This window comes from Xiphophorus hellerii, chromosome 16, assembly GCF_003331165.1.
Source record: "Xiphophorus hellerii strain 12219 chromosome 16, Xiphophorus_hellerii-4.1, whole genome shotgun sequence".
In the NCBI taxonomy this organism is placed as follows: domain Eukaryota; kingdom Metazoa; phylum Chordata; class Actinopteri; order Cyprinodontiformes; family Poeciliidae; genus Xiphophorus; species Xiphophorus hellerii.
In genome coordinates, this window is record NC_045687.1 from 24,022,612 (window position 1) to 24,041,135 (window position 18,524).

At 40.4% G+C, this 18,524-nt stretch overlaps 1 protein-coding gene across 2 annotated transcripts; it reads left to right on the top strand.

Moving 5' to 3' along the window:
* Positions 1-707: 707 nt before the first annotated feature.
* glyr1 (glyoxylate reductase 1 homolog (Arabidopsis)) lies at positions 708-17,438 on the top strand. Of its 2 annotated transcripts, XM_032588108.1 has the most exons (16): positions 708-808; positions 3,663-3,699; positions 3,786-3,865; positions 3,950-4,088; positions 5,050-5,160; positions 6,217-6,300; positions 7,706-7,759; positions 8,538-8,588; positions 8,670-8,743; positions 8,858-8,957; positions 9,749-9,859; positions 12,480-12,581; positions 12,681-12,843; positions 13,347-13,526; positions 13,669-13,793; positions 14,689-17,438. In XM_032588108.1, exons 1-16 carry the CDS (start codon positions 771-773, stop codon positions 14,761-14,763), a joined length of 1,524 nt encoding a protein of 507 aa, XP_032443999.1. In that variant the 5' UTR covers positions 708-770; the 3' UTR covers positions 14,764-17,438. The 2 variants fall into 2 exon arrangements, with proteins under 2 accessions (XP_032443999.1, XP_032444000.1); XM_032588109.1 differs by lacking the exon at positions 6,217-6,300 and having other exon boundaries at positions 14,689-14,830.
* Positions 17,439-18,524: the final 1,086 nt, after the last annotated feature.

An 18,524-nucleotide genomic window follows, 5' to 3' on the forward strand; every position in this document is an offset into this window, starting at 1 on the left:
ATTGCTCTAAAATTAAAGTAAGAAGTTCTATATCATACGTGTCAGACTCAAGACTGCACTCTAGAGGGCCACATAAATAAAACCTTCAAGATAACAGTTATGTGCTTAAATATTATTTTATCAATCTAATCAAAGCAGCTTTTACTGTATACTGCCAAATTACATAAATGTGAAAACATGTTCAATATTATTTAATTTAAAGAAGACCTCATTAGAGGCAGAGACAGCTATTTATCAATATTGTAACAGTGTGTTAATGGGTTGTTTTATCATTCTACCAGAACAATGGCCCTTTCAGGACATTTGTGATCTTGATGTAGCCCAAAATGAAAATGAGGGTCACAACTCTGTTCTACATTTTTCAGAGTGAGATTGACCTATCGCTTTTTTAGAAAATCATTTACTTTAAGACTCTTTGTTTGCAATCTATTTAAAATATCAAATATTACTTCCTCTTGGTAAAATGTACCAAAAATACTAATAATAGTTGACCAGAATAATCACTTAAAGCATGAAATATGATGGGACTGGGAAAAACTTGACCATAGTTGTGATTTTATTTTTTATTCGGATCTTAATCTATAATAAAGTTTATTACAGTTTCAAACCGGGTTTTTTGATGCTCTTATTTAATATGATTGTGAAAGCTGTTTGCTAAACGCAGTCAGACCAGGGGGCGGATATTACACGCCCACACACGGAGGAAGGCTTTAGTGGGTGTGTGTCGTCTTTTCCTCTCATTCAGTGCGACGTTTTATTTAAGTTGAAAGATGGCGGCGGTGCATCTCAGGATCGGGGATCTGGTGTGGTGAGATGACCTTTAAACACAATTACGCGCTCCCTTTTCTGCTCAAACTGCATAGTGTGCTGTTGTAGCTGCTAATTTAAAAGAAGGCCAGGTTTTGGTTGCGTTAAGAGGAGTTACCGCAGCGGAGAAGCTTAGTTGGTGTTCAACCCAAACAAGTTGCTAACCAAGCAGAGCTAGCTGTGCTAGCTCCCTGTTAGCGGAACAACTACTGGAACAGGGTGTGAAGCTCGCAGAGTTACTTTATTCGGTCACAACGCGTCGTTTTGTCCTCCGGAATCGCGAACTGCTGGTTGAATCTGTAAAGCTTCGACTATGAGTTTCTTCTTGTTGACATGTTGTGCTAGTTGTGCTAGCATCATAGCTAGTAGCGGATGTCGTTAGACCTTGCGCCTGCTCTGTTTCCGTGTTATTAACTTAGCACAAGCGCTTGTTTTATTTACATGCGCCTCTTTGTGTAAAATGACCTTCAGGCAGTAGAGCAGGAAACGGCGTGAAGAGCCACAGACACGTTTCCTCTGGTTTGGATAAAACATTGAGCAAGCAGCCAGAGTGGGTCACGTGCTACCGAAGATATGACAACATTGACTGCTGGACTGCTGTTTACTCCCTTCAGCCCCCCGAGTTCCTTCATTTCCGCCCCGGGGAAACTGGCATCGTTTAGCGGGGAAAGTTAGGTCTTATTATTAGGCGGACTCTCAGTTTCAACACAAAGTTAAGCAGCTGTGCAGGTATTTGAACAAGCCAAGCCCGTGAAGCGGCAGTTAAAGCAGACACGGCCTTGTGAAAGAGTCAGACTTTGGCCAGACTTCTGCAAACACAGTTTCTAGACGACCAGTTTCCAGTGGGACAGAAACACCAGGCCCACCCAGACCATGGATCAGCACATTCATTTACAGTTAGCTCTTAAAACTCTTGTAACGTCTCCTGACTGTGTACACAACCTTAAACCCTGAAGTGTCCCCCTCTGCTCTGCATTTATTTTCAGTACCCTGTAAAATAAATGTATGGATGTTGCCCAAAAATGCATAAGCATGACAAAAATATTATGATATGGTGGCTGTAAATGGCCCGTACTTGTAAAGTGCTCAAGTCCAAAGAATCCTAAAATGCTTAACACTACATTGACATTGTGGCAGCTGCCACCGGCTCTCCAACCGTCACCAGCAGGCAAGGTGGGTGAAATGTCTTGCCCAGGGACAGGATGACTGAGCTTGGGTTCAAACTGGCAACCCACCGGTTATAGATTGGACACCTACCACTGTTGCCTCAAGTGTTGCACATGAACATGAAAACAAACGTATGGTTGCCTATTCACACTTCTTCTAAGATGATAATTACCGTCTCATTTACATGACAAATTTATCTGGCGGATAAATTGTCCCAGAAATTGTTGCGATAGACGGTAATGTCTATCGCAACAATTACAGACAAAATGGTCTGTAATTGTGAGACCATTTTTAACTACTACAACAATAATGACATGTTAATGCAAATATGCCTTCTCAAAGATAAAAAAAACCCCCGTTTAATTTCAATAGAACATCTAGCAGTGAAACTGGAAAACATGTTAAATATACAAAGTCAATAAAACAGCCAAAATAACAATAATTAAACTGGATCATAAAGTCTCTGTAAACAAAGTTGCTTTTCAAAAAATATCACTGCGACAGGGAAACGAGGAGCATTGTTGTGATGATCTGTTGAAGGCAGAGTGTCGGAAAGAGTATTAGCATCTTAAAGAGACAGACATAGAAAAAAATTTTTTTTTATTTTTTTCCTTCAACATAATAGATGACTTATTTTCTGGGGTTCTGATATTTGCTATCAACCTAAAGCACAAAGGCAGTAACAGTTCTAAATGATTAGTTCATCAAATAAACTAAATATTTATGGTTACTGTGGCAGAATCATGTTTGGGCCTCTGAAACCTTTCTGTATCCCGACGGCAGTAATCAGCCCATGAAGCCAGCTGTAGAGCTGGTGCCCATTTCACTTCTTTTTCAATTTTGGAACAATTAATCAGCTCCTTTTAAATGCTGAAAATCAGCTTGTAGAGTTTGTTTTGAATTGGTTAAAGTAAAAAAATAAAATAAAAGAAACTTTGTTTACTAAATAAAACCAAGGGAATTTTTTGGGGTGGCCTAGTCAAAGTCTGGACTTAAATCTCCTTCAAGTCATGTCTGCACGTTATCAGTTAACAGTCACCCCACTGGTATTAGCTCAGTGACTTTCTTTCTACATTTGGCAACATTTCAGACAAAAACAATTACTTTCCAAAATGAGAATCGGCAGGTCAGGGTTTTTAAAGATCCGTAATCTGTAGTTGACCAGTAAAGTGCAATCGGTGCACCTCTAACACGAACGTAAACAAATTGTTCATGTAATCTGAGCTTATTACCAGTTATCACAAACACTTATGTTATGTTATTGCTGCCAAACATAACCCATCCAGCTTATGTTTGGTCAGATCATATTAAGGATTGTTTGATGGCCTGACACATTTTTACTCTTAGAAAAACAAAAGAAAACTAAAGGAAAAATAGTTAGCTGCTAGTGGAGCTTGGGGGTGACAACAAAGCGTAAATCTTTCAGTTGTATTGCTGTGCCAATGCTGATTATGTGGCTAATGACTTTCTTGGTTCCTCAAAAAGAGTCTAGTTTATCAGAGTTCAGTAAATCCCTCTGCTAAGCAGAGATTAAGCTTCAAGTGTTGAGTTTAGGGAGTAAGTATCCAGCGCTTTGTGCAATCTGAGCCCAAGGCCTGCAGCAGCTTGTCTAGAAACTTGTTTAAATGTTTAAAACATTTGAGGTCCACAGAGAATATTTCCACTAATATCTGTTGTTGTTATTTCAGGGGCAAGCTGGGCCGTTATCCCCCATGGCCAGGAAAGGTGAGGGACAACTCCTCTACATTACCTTCAAACTAGTGCTGCAACACCATTCACTACTTACTGAGACGTATTCCTGTGTGTTTCAGGTAGTAAGTCCCCCCAAGGACCTGAAAAAGCCCCGGGGCAAGAAATGCCACTTTGTGAAATTCTTTGGAACCGAAGACCAGTAAGTAGGAGGACCTGCTCTGGTTTCCACATGCTTTACATTCTCTGTCAGATGTGCTACAGTAGCTCTTGTCTCTCTGACCAGCGCCTGGATCAAAGTGGAACAGCTGAAGCCCTACCACCCCCACAAAGAGGAGATGATCAAGATTAATAAAGGGAAGCGTTTCCAGCAGGCCGTTGATGCCGTGGAGGACTACCTGAAGAAAGCCAAAGGAAAGGAACAGGTAGGTAAGGGGGGGGGGGACGACGACGACACTGGAAACCATAGCATCTTGTCTTAGTGGGTGAAATGGTTTTGTTCTGACATTCAAAAGTACAACACTCTTTCAAAAGTATCTGCATCCCTTTAACGTTTCAGGATTTCCATATTACAATCACACACTTCTTATATTTTATTTGAATTTTATGTGATGGCACCGACCAGCACAAACAGTGAAACTTAATGCTAACACTTGGACGATCAGGGTTACCCCCAGAAAACTTGCTAAACAGGGACAGGCGGTTCCTGTTTTTGTATCAAATTATGCATGCATATACATTTTATGCATTTTAACACAAACCATAGATCTAGAATTTTACCATTTTCTGAGGGTGACAGTTTTGTTAAATTTGAATTGAAATATTTTTAATTGTTTAATATTTAAATTTGCACTGTGCATCCAGACCACTAGGGGGATTCTAGAGTAGATAATATTACCTCTCTAAAGATGCTGCTAATAATAAAAGACTGTTTCAAAGAGATAAAATATAAAACCCCTTTTTCCTCCTTCCTTCCATCTTTCTTCTCAATTTTACTGGACAATAAATTTTATCAGAAAATATTGCGATAAATCATAATGTCATTCCGGGATCGTTTTAAGTAATATATTGATATTGGCGTAATAATGCACATTTGCCCTTTAAAAGACTAATAAACTTTAATTTTATATATTAAAAAAAACAAAACAACAGTCAACACTAGAACTGGAAGATATTTTAAATATCCAAAACATTTTGTCACTGACATGAGTTATTTCAGAGAGGGGAAAGTTTTTCAAGACTCTTTCGCTGTAGTAAGATGTGACAACACTTGTTCACTGCTTTGCCGGACTATGTCGCCGTAGCAACTCTAATTTAAAACTAATAGCCTTCTCAGACCTCCAGACGTGTTTGTAAGCTGAACGTGTCGGTGTGTGTTTCTGGCAGAACTCTGAGGGCAAAGGCGACTCTAAAGGAAAAAAAGCCTCCAACAAGCCACTGAAAATTCTAGAGGAGGACGACGAGGACCTCAGTGCACTGAAGGACCCCTCGGAAAAGGTCAGTGGTGCCCCAGAAAGCTAACGGTGTCGAATGAAGAAAATGCTTTATGCTTAAAAGTGTTACAGAAAATGTGAAATGGTAAAAATAAGCCTTTATTTTACAGCTATGGTCTATTTTTTTGTTTTCTTAAATTCAGGCTTTTTGTCTTGTTTCAGTATAACATACTCAATAATTCTAAAATGATTTTCTGTCAATCTTGGGTGTGGCTGATCATCCATGACATGTTTTCATAGTTTTATTGAGACAACATATTGATGTGAAGTCATCCTTCCACCACTGCTGCTTTTCATGTGGCTCAGAAAACCTGTTAATAATCTGTGAAAATATCTGTCAGAAGCAACCAATCAGAGCCAGGAGGCGGGTCTCACTGCTGTCAATCACTCTCCATGTGGTGCTGCTCATCACCTACCCCCGTTGCTCTCTGCTACTCTACAGCAACTCATAGCAGGTGCTGTCGTGAATGCTAAAGCTTGTTAGCTTTGCCACCAATGGCGGTGGAAAAAATGGTTTTCCTGAAATGGCGGATTATTTTTCTGCCGTTAAAACGTTTAGCAGTGAGTACATGAGCCTGATTGACAGTGCTAAGACCCTCCTCTTGTCTCTGATTGGTTGTTTTTGGTCGGGAGTTGTACATTTTTGCAGACGACAATAGTAGCTCAGGGAGCTCAATCTTTTCACAATTATCTGTCTCATACCATCCTGTCACAACATGGTGACAGTTTTAACAAATATGCGGGGGAAAAAAAAACTGACTTGGTAAAAGTTACATCCTGCACCTTTAAACTTTGTAGCATCTGGTCTCCGTGCTAGCCTCGGACCTGGTGTATGCGCCGAGTTTAGAGTAGAGTCCTCCTCCGATCCAGATGAGTTCCCTGACGTCCCATCGGTTCTGGAAGCCTCCCTCCACACACCGACCTTCACCAGCTCTCTGCTGCTGAACATTGCTCTCTAAATAAAATAAAAAAATACACCCCTCTCCTCAGCAGCCACGGACCATTACAGATTCCTCTCCTTTGGTTTTAAAGGTGAACATGTGTCTTTTTCCTCTTTAAGGACTTAACTGACTCTGACCCCGAGCCGTCGGCTCTTGAGAGGCTGGGGGCCGGACCTGGTTCAGGATTCAAATGGGAAAGCAGTGTAGGTGAACCTCTTCCTGGCTCCCCCTGCTGTCAGCCTGCCCTGCTTGCTGTTTTTCTACCTGAGCTTCACCCTAACCTTGGCTTTAAATCACCAACGACTGCAGACCTTTCCCTTCTGACCTGTTTGGTGCTCACCTTTGACTGCTGATGCTGCTCGTTGGGTGTGTGTGTGTGATCACAACATGGTCGGTGAGCGACTGCAGAAGCAGAGCTTCAGGTTTGAGGTTGCCTAGAAATGACAAGTCCTGATTCGTTAAGTGGAGGTAAAGAGAACCAGGAAAGAGAAGGGTTGACCTCTCTGGATGAAGGAGTATTAGGCCAGTTTATAGTGTGCGGGTGTGTGTGTAATGAAATGGGGAAGAACTCCTGGACCAGTAAATAAGTGGTTCACACAGACTGGCAGAATCCGCCCGCCTCCTCTTTTCTGCTCAGTCTGAATAAAAACAAGCGTTTCCTCTGGAACATGTCGACACAAAGCCTTATTTTAGTCTTCCTTCAGGGCTTCAGAAATCTAAATGTGCAGTTTAGCCTTTGACATTTGCTAAACCTACAACCCCTCTCCCCCAATCTACAGTTGCAAAGTGAAATAAAAGTACAGTTCATAAAAATTGTAAAATTATAATTTGAGTGAAAAATGTACCAAAAAAAGTCTGTTTCATTGTGTACTTGTCAGCCAGCCATGTCTTATTTTGTATTGATGTCACATCTGAATCTCTCTCTGGAATTGAATTGTTTTAATTTTTGAATCTATTTCTAATATTGCATAAAAAAGGCTTAACAGTAATGAAAAATCTGCTGTGGTCCAATGTTTTTGTCTGATTAATTGTCAGAATAAGCAATTACTAAAATAAAACGATCAAAACGAGCCAGCCAACCAGAGCCGGCCCAGGAGCAAGAGCTCCTAACAAGCTCCAATTCCAACTCCATGAACACCAACATGAATTTCCGCAACCAGCACACACATACACAAATATCAAACATAGATGGCATAAATCTGCTCCAAATAGAACCAGTTAAGAACGGGAAGCCGTTTAGTGGAAAAGACCTGGAAGATATAACATTATGAGGCAGGGCTGGGGACAGACAAGATCATCAGCCACACACAGCAGGAGCAGAGCAAAGCATCAGAAACAGGAAGTGCTGAAGCTGGAGGGACATGTGTTGTTCCAAAAGTCTCCTGGCCCGGCTCGTGTTATTACACACACCTTCAATCTCTCAGCTCTTGTTTGACTTTTTTTCTGAATGGTTTGGAGAAGTTGAGACAAACTGGGATCTAACCAAACCCCCACCTTGGTTTGCTCTGGTTGAACGTTTTGAATCTGTGTTTTCTCCCTCCCCGCTTGGTGTTTTCTCTGCGCTCACACACACACACACACCGTCTGACTGAGCTCTTTGCCTTCCAGCCTGTCAAGGATGACCCACATTTCCATCACTTCCTGCTCAGTCAGTCCGAAAAGGTAAGAGGAAACAACACAGTCCACTTGACATCATTACCTATTTACTTATCCTTGAAAACGTATTCACACCCCTTCAAGTTGAGTTCTTCTGGTGAGATTTGAATGAAGAAAACACAATAATGAAGCTTGTTTTTAAACATTTTTCACAATAAAAATCCCAAAACTGTAGTGTACTTTGGTATTCAGCTCCTGATACCATCCACACACAAGTTTGTAATTCTACCCATACTCATTTTAGGAGTAACCCAGACATTTTCTTTAACCCTAGCCACACTTCCTCTATTTCGAACCTTAACCAAAACTTCATTCACACGATATCTTTAAATCTAACCTTTGACCCAATGGGGACCACCGTACTAGGATTGTATAAAGCTTTGGTCCCCATATGGCTAATTGATCTTCAGGAGGTTAGTAAAAACGACCGCATTGGACCAAAGAAGAATAGCTAACCAAGTACACACACACACACACCCACACACACACACACACACACAGCTACGATGTGTCCCTGGTCCGCCACACCTACGCAAGATGTCCCATCAGCTGTTAGCTTCAGACTGTTTTCATCAAAGACTTATGCAGAATCCCTGCTTCTTCCAGACTTAATCTATAAAAATCTTAATCTATAAAAATCAATAACTAAAAGAGTGGATGATGTTATACATGTCTTCAGTTGTTTTATGTGAAGCATGACTAGTTTTGACAACCCAGTTGTGAAGTTGACGTTCCAGCTTAGCGTTATCTTTGTGTGTACTGATCCTTGTATGTTTCTCTACAGCCAGCCTCATCAATGGAACCGATTAGTAAGCGGCTGAAAATCATCGAGGAGGTAAAGGAAGGCGTAAATTAAAATAAAAAAAAACAAACCTCAATCTTCACTGTGACATTAACAGGGACTTTTTTTCTGCAGGTCACAGGTTCAACTTCTATCCAAGCAGCAGACAGCACAGCAATTAATGGCAGTATCACACCCACAGATAAAAGGTACTGTGGCACTTCCAATCTAGAAGCCAAATGAAAGCTTTGATTTGGAAACTGCTGAGATTTTATTTTAATCCACAAAATTGACTTTTTGCATTCTGGCTCATCCCTCTGCAGGATAGGCTTCCTGGGTCTCGGACTCATGGGTAGTGGCATCGTTTCCAACTTGTTGAAAATGGGCCATGTTGTCACTGTGTGGAATCGCACTGCAGAAAAGGTACTGTCATGTAACAGTTGGTGAAAGCTACAAAAGCCGGTCAAACCGATTCTAATGTTTTCAGAAAGTCGATGCATAGATCTATGTATCAGCTCTTTAACGACAATCAGAACCTAAATGTTGTGGTAGTAATATCTGCTGCTGCAGATGGTTACAGTGTTATTGTCCAAAGTGAAACCTGTTCTGTACCAACATGGGCTGAGAGGCCACTCTGCAAGGAAAAGGACAGAACTCTAGAAACAACATAAAAAGCCAGATTATAGTTTCAATCTTACCAAGCCGATACTGATACGACTCTGTATCGATATTATCAATATTTTGGACCGATACGCCCACCTCTGGTAACAATCATTGTAATTTTGAAAGAAAAAGCTGTGTCAGTGCGTGGGTGTTTTGCTGCAGGACTGATTGGGATGTTGGGAATATATCGAATCAGGAGGAATGGGCCAAAATCACAACAAAACAAATTACTGTGAGAGTCTTGAGGGGGAAAAAACCCCCAAAAACATTTGACCCAAGTTGTTCACTATAAAAGGCAATTCTACAAATACTGAGGACATTAATGGAAACTTTGAAGAAATATTAAAATTCTCTAAAAATATATATATATTTAAAGTGTAAGTGAAAATAAACTTAGAACTATCTGATCTAAAACAGGAAAGGTTTAGTCTTACTTGATGTCTGAATGAGGAAATAAAGGTTGTCTGTTTATACAGTGTGTTACACAAATATTCTAAGACGCCTTTGGAAAGCAGGACAGTGGGTCTGACGTCTGCTCTGCTGTGTTTCAGTGTGACCTGTTCATCCAGGAGGGGGCCAGGTTAGGCCGGACCCCTGCAGAGGTGGCCTCCATGTGTGACATCACTTTCTCATGTGTGTCTGACCCCAAGGCTGCCCGGGACGTGAGTATCTCACTCATTTCAGAGTAATTGAACTCTTAACCTGCTCAAATAACTTCCTGGAAGCGGCTGCTGTGGAAGCCGGTCAGAGCAGGATGTTGATTTAAAGCTGCAGTACGTAACTTTTACAAAAATCAGTGTTTTACAGATTTGTTAAAACTGTCATCAGGGCCGACCCAAGCCTCCATGGGGCCCTAAGCGAAATTTAGTTTTGGGGCCCTCTAGTTCTGGTAATAATGTGGACTGGCTGCAATCAGCAGCCCGATCATTAGATCATTCACACACCTGCTATAAACTTATTGCATCTCTGGCAGTGCTGTTTACATTATATACATGTATAATAAGATACATTTATTGGCCAACTGATTTATCAACCAGTTGATTTCTGGGCGCCGATTTCCTTCATTTTGGGGGATCATGATCTGCTGATACTTACACATGAAGCCCATCTTATCTTCGTCAGCAAAGGTTTATAAATCATCTCTGTCCTCTTCTGCTCTACAGTGAGAGGTTTGACTGACAGACTGACCCACCAGGTCGGGAAAGAGTGTTTACAGTTAACAATATTCACCCCACTGTTGCCAACTCACTGACTTTATGGCATGTTTTCATGTTGAGCATCTGTTACCTTCCTCATTACAGAGGAGAGTTTAATCTACTGTCCATCAGTGCTTCACACAAAACCATTTCCAAATAAACAAATCGTCTCTTTAAACAAAACTCTTGGTATTGATGATACATTTTTAGACAAACTGATGGGAGAGAGAGGATGCAATTGGCAGAAGGCAAATACATCAGCACACCACATAGACAGCCCCGCCCATAAAAGATAATCAGTAAGACAATGTTAATACATTTCAGACAAAAAATATTCATATCAGCCAAAATCAAAATCAGCAGGTCAGGCATTTTAAAGATCGATAATCAGGGATCGGCCAGAAAACTGCAATCGGTGCAGCTCTACACACATATTCATGACATTTTTTGATTAAATAAATTTCTCTTAAGCAAAACTCCAATAGCTAAAAATGTAATTCATACCAGGTGAGTCTTTCTCCCCTGAGAATGTGGACCGGTACCAGTACTGGACTGATTCTGAGCCTTCAAATGATTTTAACAGAAGTTTCACATAACTTAGAAGTTGATGTAAAATAATGTTTTTAGCCACAAAATGATTTTGCTCAGCAGCAAACAACAAATCCCCAACTACAGCATAGAGCAGCTCATCGATGTAGCAGCTATGTAGCCTGATGTAAAAACATTTTGCTAGATAATGTCAAACATTGAGATGTTTAAATTATCATACGTTATCAAACAGCATTTTGAAACCAAAAATACCTCAGAAATATTCAGAGCCAACCATGAGAATCAACTCATTTAAAGTTTAAACTCAGTTTCACACAAAGACCCTAGCATAAATGTTGAACTGAACCATTCCAGGTTGCTATCAAGCTATAGCTTTACAAATCTTTTACATTACCAAGACACATCAAAACAAACCTTTATCTTGGCTTTTTTTCTATTCTTCCTCTTTCTTTTCTCCCTCCCTGAAGGATAAATCCTTTTTTGAGACATTGTTTTGCTTACTTAACTTCTGACCGGAGCTTTGGATGTTTGGATGTTTGGATGCGCTCTGCTCATTGCACAGCAGCTCATGTTACCGGCGAAGTGTGCGGTACTTACTGCGGCCACCAGGGGCCCCTGAGAGCCCCTGGTGGCCGCAGGGGCTCTCGGGCTTTGTTTTAAAGACAAATCAATTTATAGTAAAATTATGTGTTTTTGATATTATAATGACATAGAAATTATTACAAAAAAATCTGCTCCAATGAGGAGGCCCCTTAGTGGCCTTGGGGCCCTAAGTGGCTGCTTAGTTTGCTTATGTTGTGGAAACTATATATAACGTAGGAGGGGGTAGCGAGTGAGTGGCGTACATAAGAGGGTGATTAACAGCACTAAGACCCTCCTCATAGCTCTGATTGGTTGTTTCTGACAGAGCTGTGTGTTTGCTCAGATGACAGCATGTCCATAGGAAAAAGGCAGATGAGCTACTGTAACAACATGGTGATTGTTTTAACTAATATGTAAAATGTATGTTACATATTGCTGCTTTAAAGTCGGCCATGATTTACAACAGTGTTTTTCAAACAGGGGCCCAAAGAAAGCAGGAGGGAATCAATGTAAAAAAAAAAAATTATTTTTTTTGTGCCAAAAATCTAATCTGTTTTACAATCTTTATAACATATAAATTATGTATTTGAAGGTTTTTATTTATTTAAATGTTATGTAACATGCTCAGCTTTCTGATTTTTCAAGCTGCTTTGCTCCTGAAGCTGCCATAGCAAGAGCAAAATAGATGGGACTTAGTTTTTTTGTTAACCAGAAAAATTCACTAATCCCTCCTAGCTGACTAAAATCAGAAGGTATGGGGTAGCAATTATGCTACATGTAATAAATATTGAGTAAAAGAAAAAACATCCTAAAAGTTGATATTTCTTTAGTATTCTTGTCAAGGAGGGTCGCTAGCCAGAAACTAAAACTGTTTTCCCCTAAAGTTTATGAATTGGTGACTTTCCACTGCTTAATGTGTGATCCTGACTCTTCTGCTGGGCTATGATTGTTGCAGTTGGTGTTGGGACCCAGTGGAGTTCTCCAGGGAATCAGGCCAGGCAAATGCTACATAGAGATGTCCACTGTAGATCCAGAGACCATCACAGAGCTCTCCCAGGTAACCCAGCAACCAGGTCGCACTGTCCATCTGGAACGCTGGAAGCAGCTGTTATCTCCGTAACGACGCGTTCACTGTTTCTGTGCGCTGGAACTCTAGGTGATCACGTCACGGGGCGGCCGCTTCCTGGAGGCTCCGGTGGCAGGAAGCCAGCAGCTCTCCAACGATGGGATGCTGGTTATCCTGGCAGCTGGAGACAGAACGGTTTATGAGGACTGCAGCAGCTGCTTTCAGGCCATGGGCAAGACCTCGTTCTTCCTCGGTACGTAGGCTGCACCGGATGGGTGTCCTGCGCCAAGCTAACATCCAACACTACCAACTGACGGCTTTGAAATCTTGCAGTGTCAACCAGATGTTATTAGCAGCCAAATAACAAAACCACAATCTGGCTCGTCTCCGGAAGCTACGCTGATGTGTTGATTAGCAACACAAAAGGAGAAGGAAACACGGAAAATGCTGTGAAGGGTGGCAAAACATCACTAACCTGGTTCAGATCAAAGTGTTTCCAGGGGTTGGATGAAAAAAAAAAAAACATTGAAATTCATGAATTGTTTTCCTCTCACTTGACAAGTAGGCACTACTTTATTTTAATCTGTCACATAAAACCCCAAAACTCTTCATATATGTGGTTGTGCTGTGGCAAAATGTCAAACAAAAAGGTCCAAAAGGTGTGGGGAACGCCGCAGTGCAGGTTCTCCTGTACAGGACGTACTGCTGTTCGTCCTGCGGTGTGTGAGGTCAGACCGTGTGGCTCTGCGTCTCCAGGTGAAGCAGGCAACGCAGCGAGGATGATGCTCATCCTCAACATGGTCCAGGGCAGTTTCATGGCCACCATCGCAGAGGGGCTCACCCTGGCTCAGGCCACCGGCCAATCACAGCAGACCTTCCTGGACATCCTGTGCCAGGGCCAGATGGCGAGCACCTTTGTGGACCAGAAGTGTCAGAGTGAGTCTCTTTCATCTGACTGACAGCTGGAATGGTTTTTTTTTTATAGTCTCAAGCTCTGCTTTAAGAACTTGTATGAACATTGTAAAGCAGGTATGATGTTCAGACAGACACGGCACAACAGTGTTTCTGTTCCTTCTAGATATCCTGCAAGGCAACTTTAAACCAGACTACTATTTGAAACACATTCAGAAGGACCTGAGGCTAGCCATCTCCATGGGCGACATGGCCAACCATCCAACTCCGATGGCTGCAGCAGCCAACGAGGTACTGCTGAGTCTCTCAATTATAGGATGTCGCTGAAAATCCTAATTTCATCGACAAAGTATTTTGAATATAAGTCTCTACTTCTTTTTAAAACGTTAAATTCGTGATGTATATATATTCATTTCAAACAGCGGCTATTTTTCCTTGTAGGTTAGTTCATGTCATTTTGATAATTGGGACTAAAATGAAATGTCAAAATCAGAATATTGAAAAGTAAAGGCTGAACTCCTCCATGCAGAAGTTCATGCAGCATCTGGGTGCCGATTGTTCAGCACACAGTCAAACATTTCTACTTTTAAAACGAAGAATCATTTTTGGAGGTCCGATTCTGATGTAATCAATTTTTTGGGAAAGTGACCTTTGGGCTTTTATCGCCTTTACAGTGTCGAGAAGATAGTACTGGATGTTTCACTCTTTTATTTATTTTATTCGTAAAATAAATAAAACACTTGCACCACCAAACATGTTATTGGTGCTATTAATTATATCAGCCTGATAAAAATGACGTCATAATTTCCTAACGTTGGGCTGATGATTATATGACAATAATTATTATGAACCCCTATATTTTTTTTCCCCCCAAAAAGCAAATGATTGATTTTTAAAACTAATAAAAGGCTAAAACATCAAAGAGAGTGAATACTTTTTCTAGGCATTGTAAGCTAGAACAATCTAAATGAACAGAAGTAAATACATGAAATAAATCACCGTCTGGAATAACTTTATAGGAGTTTCACTTTTTGAACTGATTTAGTCTAAGTTTCTTCTAATTTATGTATTTATTTTTTACATATGTACACATTTGCTTCTCTAAATGGTGACTCTTTGGGGATGAAATGTTGACTCGATTATTTCTTTGTGGTCGTACGTCACCGTTTCTCTGTTCCGCCTGCAGGTGTACAAGAGGGCTAAAGCACTGGACCAGTCAGACAACGACATTTCTGCCGTCTACAGAGCCTACATTCACTAGAGTGAGAGCTGACCCATCCTCTGGACCACGCAGTCTTTAATCATTTATCTCTTCTTTGTCATCTAATGAGTTTTTATTAGAAATTCTAGTGGTTTTATTTGGTTTTGCCCCAGTGCCAGCCCGCATCGTCCCACACCGGCCCGAAAGTCTGGGATTTTTTTTTTCTTTTCTCTTTTTCTTTTTCAAAAACGGCGACCTCGAGTCTTGCACTGACTCTACCGGGAAGAAGAACTGCTGAAAGAAGGTTCCAGAACGAGGTTCTGCTGAAGCTTGCAGACACCTTTTTCGAAAAATAGTCAATAAAATCCAGCGTGGAGAGCTTTAGGGGAGTATAGCCCCACCGTGTGGCGGGAGGTGTTGCTGTCATGTTTTGTGCACACGTAAACATTTTTACCCATGTGTGTATTTTAAGTAAAACCCTTGCTTTTTTTTCTTTTACTGTTAAATTGGTCACAGAAACCACCAAGAACATGCCACTGCATTGCCTTAATACTGAAACCCTTCAAGTATTTCAATCCTAGATGTATTTATTTGTGTTCCTCTGTAGGTCTCCGTGGCGCAGCATGGTCAGGGCTACTTCCTGTTTGTTTCATACGGTAGTGGATGTGATGTGTAAGGACAGAGTAACAGACGTGTTGAGGCCTTAAACTGCAGTAAAAGCTATTTTCACCAGAACTTCAGTTTCACGGATGATATAATTTTTTTTCTTTTGCAGCGAGTTCTCATGTCTTTAGTTTCTGCTTTTTAAAGGAGGTAAATCCTGTTTTGTGTTTTTATTTGCATTGATAAAGGAAATTATAAGAAGTCCCAGTGTTGATGGTTTGATTGGGGAGTTTCTAAAAGATGTAAGTCAACTAACTGATGGCTAATCCTTATTTAAGAGCTCATTATTTCAGTTTTGTGCTGACGTTTTTGGTGGAACATAAACTGTTACACAGTCGGCCTCCATCAGGTGGCTCGTTACGTATCTGTACTTCCCTGCCTTGGGTGGCTAATGAAGGGTGAAACAAACCGCTCACTTTCCGGTGATTTCCTCCTTTACACAAATGAACAAATAAAACAAACAGAGATCCACCGCGTTGTCATGTCACATAAACTCTGCCTCATGCGTTTGAAATGTGATGAATAACGGTGAAAACGATCCGATTCGCTCCGCAGCCCGTTGAGCTCTCATGTTCATTTTCCACATCACCAGCCTCTTCTGCGCTCTATTAATATTATTATTTTAATAATTGGTGATCTCCAGCATGGAAATGCAGCACTCTCTACATTTACCAGAAGCTTTTTTTTTTTTTTTTTTGCAGTAATGGGAGGAAAACTTGACTTTTGATTTCAGCACAATTGTTATTTATTGGAGGGGGGCAAAAATCTCCTGTGAAGACGTTTCTTTTAGTTGTTTCCTCTCACCCTCAACAATATATCAGAACTCATTTTTAAATTTAGATTTATTTAAAGCGACCTTTTTAGTAACTAATGAGCATTTTGTGTCTTTTAAATGTTTTTGATTTCTCTTTTTTTTAATTTTTTAAACAGAATCCCTGAAGGGACATTTGAGGGGAGAAAAGAATCTATCTGGTGCGCATGAGAATTTGTATTTTTTCCCACAGTGTCCCTCTAGGGATTCTGTACTTTTAGTCACGCTTCAAAAATGGAAGAGACAACAGAACCTAGTGTTGAAGTGAGGTATACAAATATATACCGGACTAAATGCTCCCAGTGAGAGATGAATTTATGAGATAATGCTTCATAATAAGATTCACTCGAGTCCGAAGATGTGGAGGGTGCTGTCGCTGGATGACCACAAACGGCTCACCGATCGTAGATAAAATATATAAAAATAACCAAATATATTGATGCAAAAATGAGAGTGATTTTAACAGTAGGTACGTGAAGCAAGCTGTCCTGCTTCTGTTGGTTTGTATGAAATGAATGAGCTCCCTGATTGGCCACCAGAAGACCGCAGTGTTTTTCTTTTTCTACCTTCTCCAGTGGAAAGTAGAAATGAATTGGTTTCTCTTCAAATAGAACTCTTTAGTTGTGTAGAAAATTTATATTTTGGAAAAGGAAAAAAAAAACAAAAAAACGCCCGTTTGTCATGGTAAAGATTTTTTGTTTTTTTCCAGACACTTTGTGAGGGTGGAAAGTTTGTTTTTAGAAGACAGTTGTAAATAGCACATAAAACTACATTGGGTTCCTTTTTGTATTTACAATATCCAGAATTAATGACAACTACTCTGCAGAACGACTAACTTCTTCTATCTCTTGATACTGTAGGTGGTTTCGTTCAACTGTAAATGGTTTATAAATATGTGGCTCCTACAGTCTGGCTTATTGCATTGAAATCATAAGGACCTGGATCCCATCAGTACAGAGAGGGTGACAGTTTGGTTTTGGGGTTATTTATGATTTTGTGTACATGTAGAAATACCAAGAATTTTGTGCTGTTTAATAAATCCTCTCCTGATTACTGATGCAGATTGATTTGCTTTCTGTTTGTATTGTATGTTTTTGCATTAAAATTCACAAGGATTGCCGACACATTATTTAAACAGGTTGTTGATTTGGTGTAACTAAAAACAAAATGTCTTTCTTCAAAAGGTCATTGACATTGGTAAATATATACTGTAAATTTGTTATAACTTTTCAATAAACACCCTTTTGGACTTTAAAATGGAGATACAAGTTTTGCAAAATGTCTGTTTTCGGAAACCTTCCGACATTTTTAGGAGACAACAATTGATTGTTGTTCCTCCTCCGTGTCGTCCCACACTCCTGAATCCTGGACAGCAGTAAACTGCCAAATTACAGAACTGAATAAGCAGTACTCCAGTGGTTTAATTTTTTGAACCATTTTTTATGTGTTGCTGCTGTTTTTTTTTTGTTGTTTTTTTAAAACCATGTAATTTTGGAATATTAAAAAAGAAGTTGGAGAAAGAAAAAGAATAATTGCTCACTAATCAGGAGTTGTTTTTGGGAAGACACGCTAATAGGAAATTGCTGTAGTCCAAACAGACATATGAACAGATTTGCGCCAGTTAACGTTGTCATGGAGACCGTTTGCTTCAGGTTCTCCGCCCACTGCAGAATCCATTGCAGACTCTGGATCCGTCGTGGTCCGCTGGGCTCTTTGCATCTCCAACTCTTCAGAATGTGTTGAAATGTGTGAAATGTCTCCTTATCCATCAAAGTGTCGATCAGCTCCAATCTGTTTCCTCTTGTGATGTCATTGACCCAAAAAACACCAAAGCAGAACTTTCAGGTTTTTTTCATCTCTGAAATGTATGCAGTCAGATTCTGCGATGGAAACATGGTTCACTTTCTAGTGAAAAAACACACGACTCAATTGTTTCTGTAAATATGTGTGAATGATGTAAAGCACTTTGAACTGATACGCAAATAAACTTGACTACAGTGAGCTGAATATTTACCACTAAGTCTCCCAAACTAAACAACATAAAACACACAAACGGTGTTTGCACGTCGCGTTGTTCGCTTTGCAGCTGTTTTGTTGGAAAATAGCTTCAAACTGGGACTCAGTTTATTTACTCCATCGATCCTCTGCTGACCGCTGATAACGAGTCAACTGAACTTTGCATGCTGGGGTTTGGTTGTGTGCGAGTGGGCGGGGCTTACCATATAAGGCTTAGTGGGTGGGGACATCTTAATAGCAAGTGTGTGACCAGGGGAATGTTGCGTTCACTGCGTCTCGTAAAGACTAACATTTTTGTCTTTTGGGATTTTTGGGGGGGGCGACATGAACT

Bases quoted from the DNA above. Each gene is read 5' to 3' on its own strand.
- glyr1 (XM_032588108.1), top strand. From the start codon at position 771: ATGGCGGCGGTGCATCTCAGGATCGGGGATCTGGTGTG. The intron at 9,860-12,479 runs GTGAGTATCTCA...TGATTGTTGCAG, and splicing joins ACCCCAAGGCTGCCCGGGAC to TTGGTGTTGGGACCCAGTGG. The intron at 13,794-14,688 runs GTACTGCTGAGT...TTCCGCCTGCAG, and splicing joins TGGCTGCAGCAGCCAACGAG to GTGTACAAGAGGGCTAAAGC.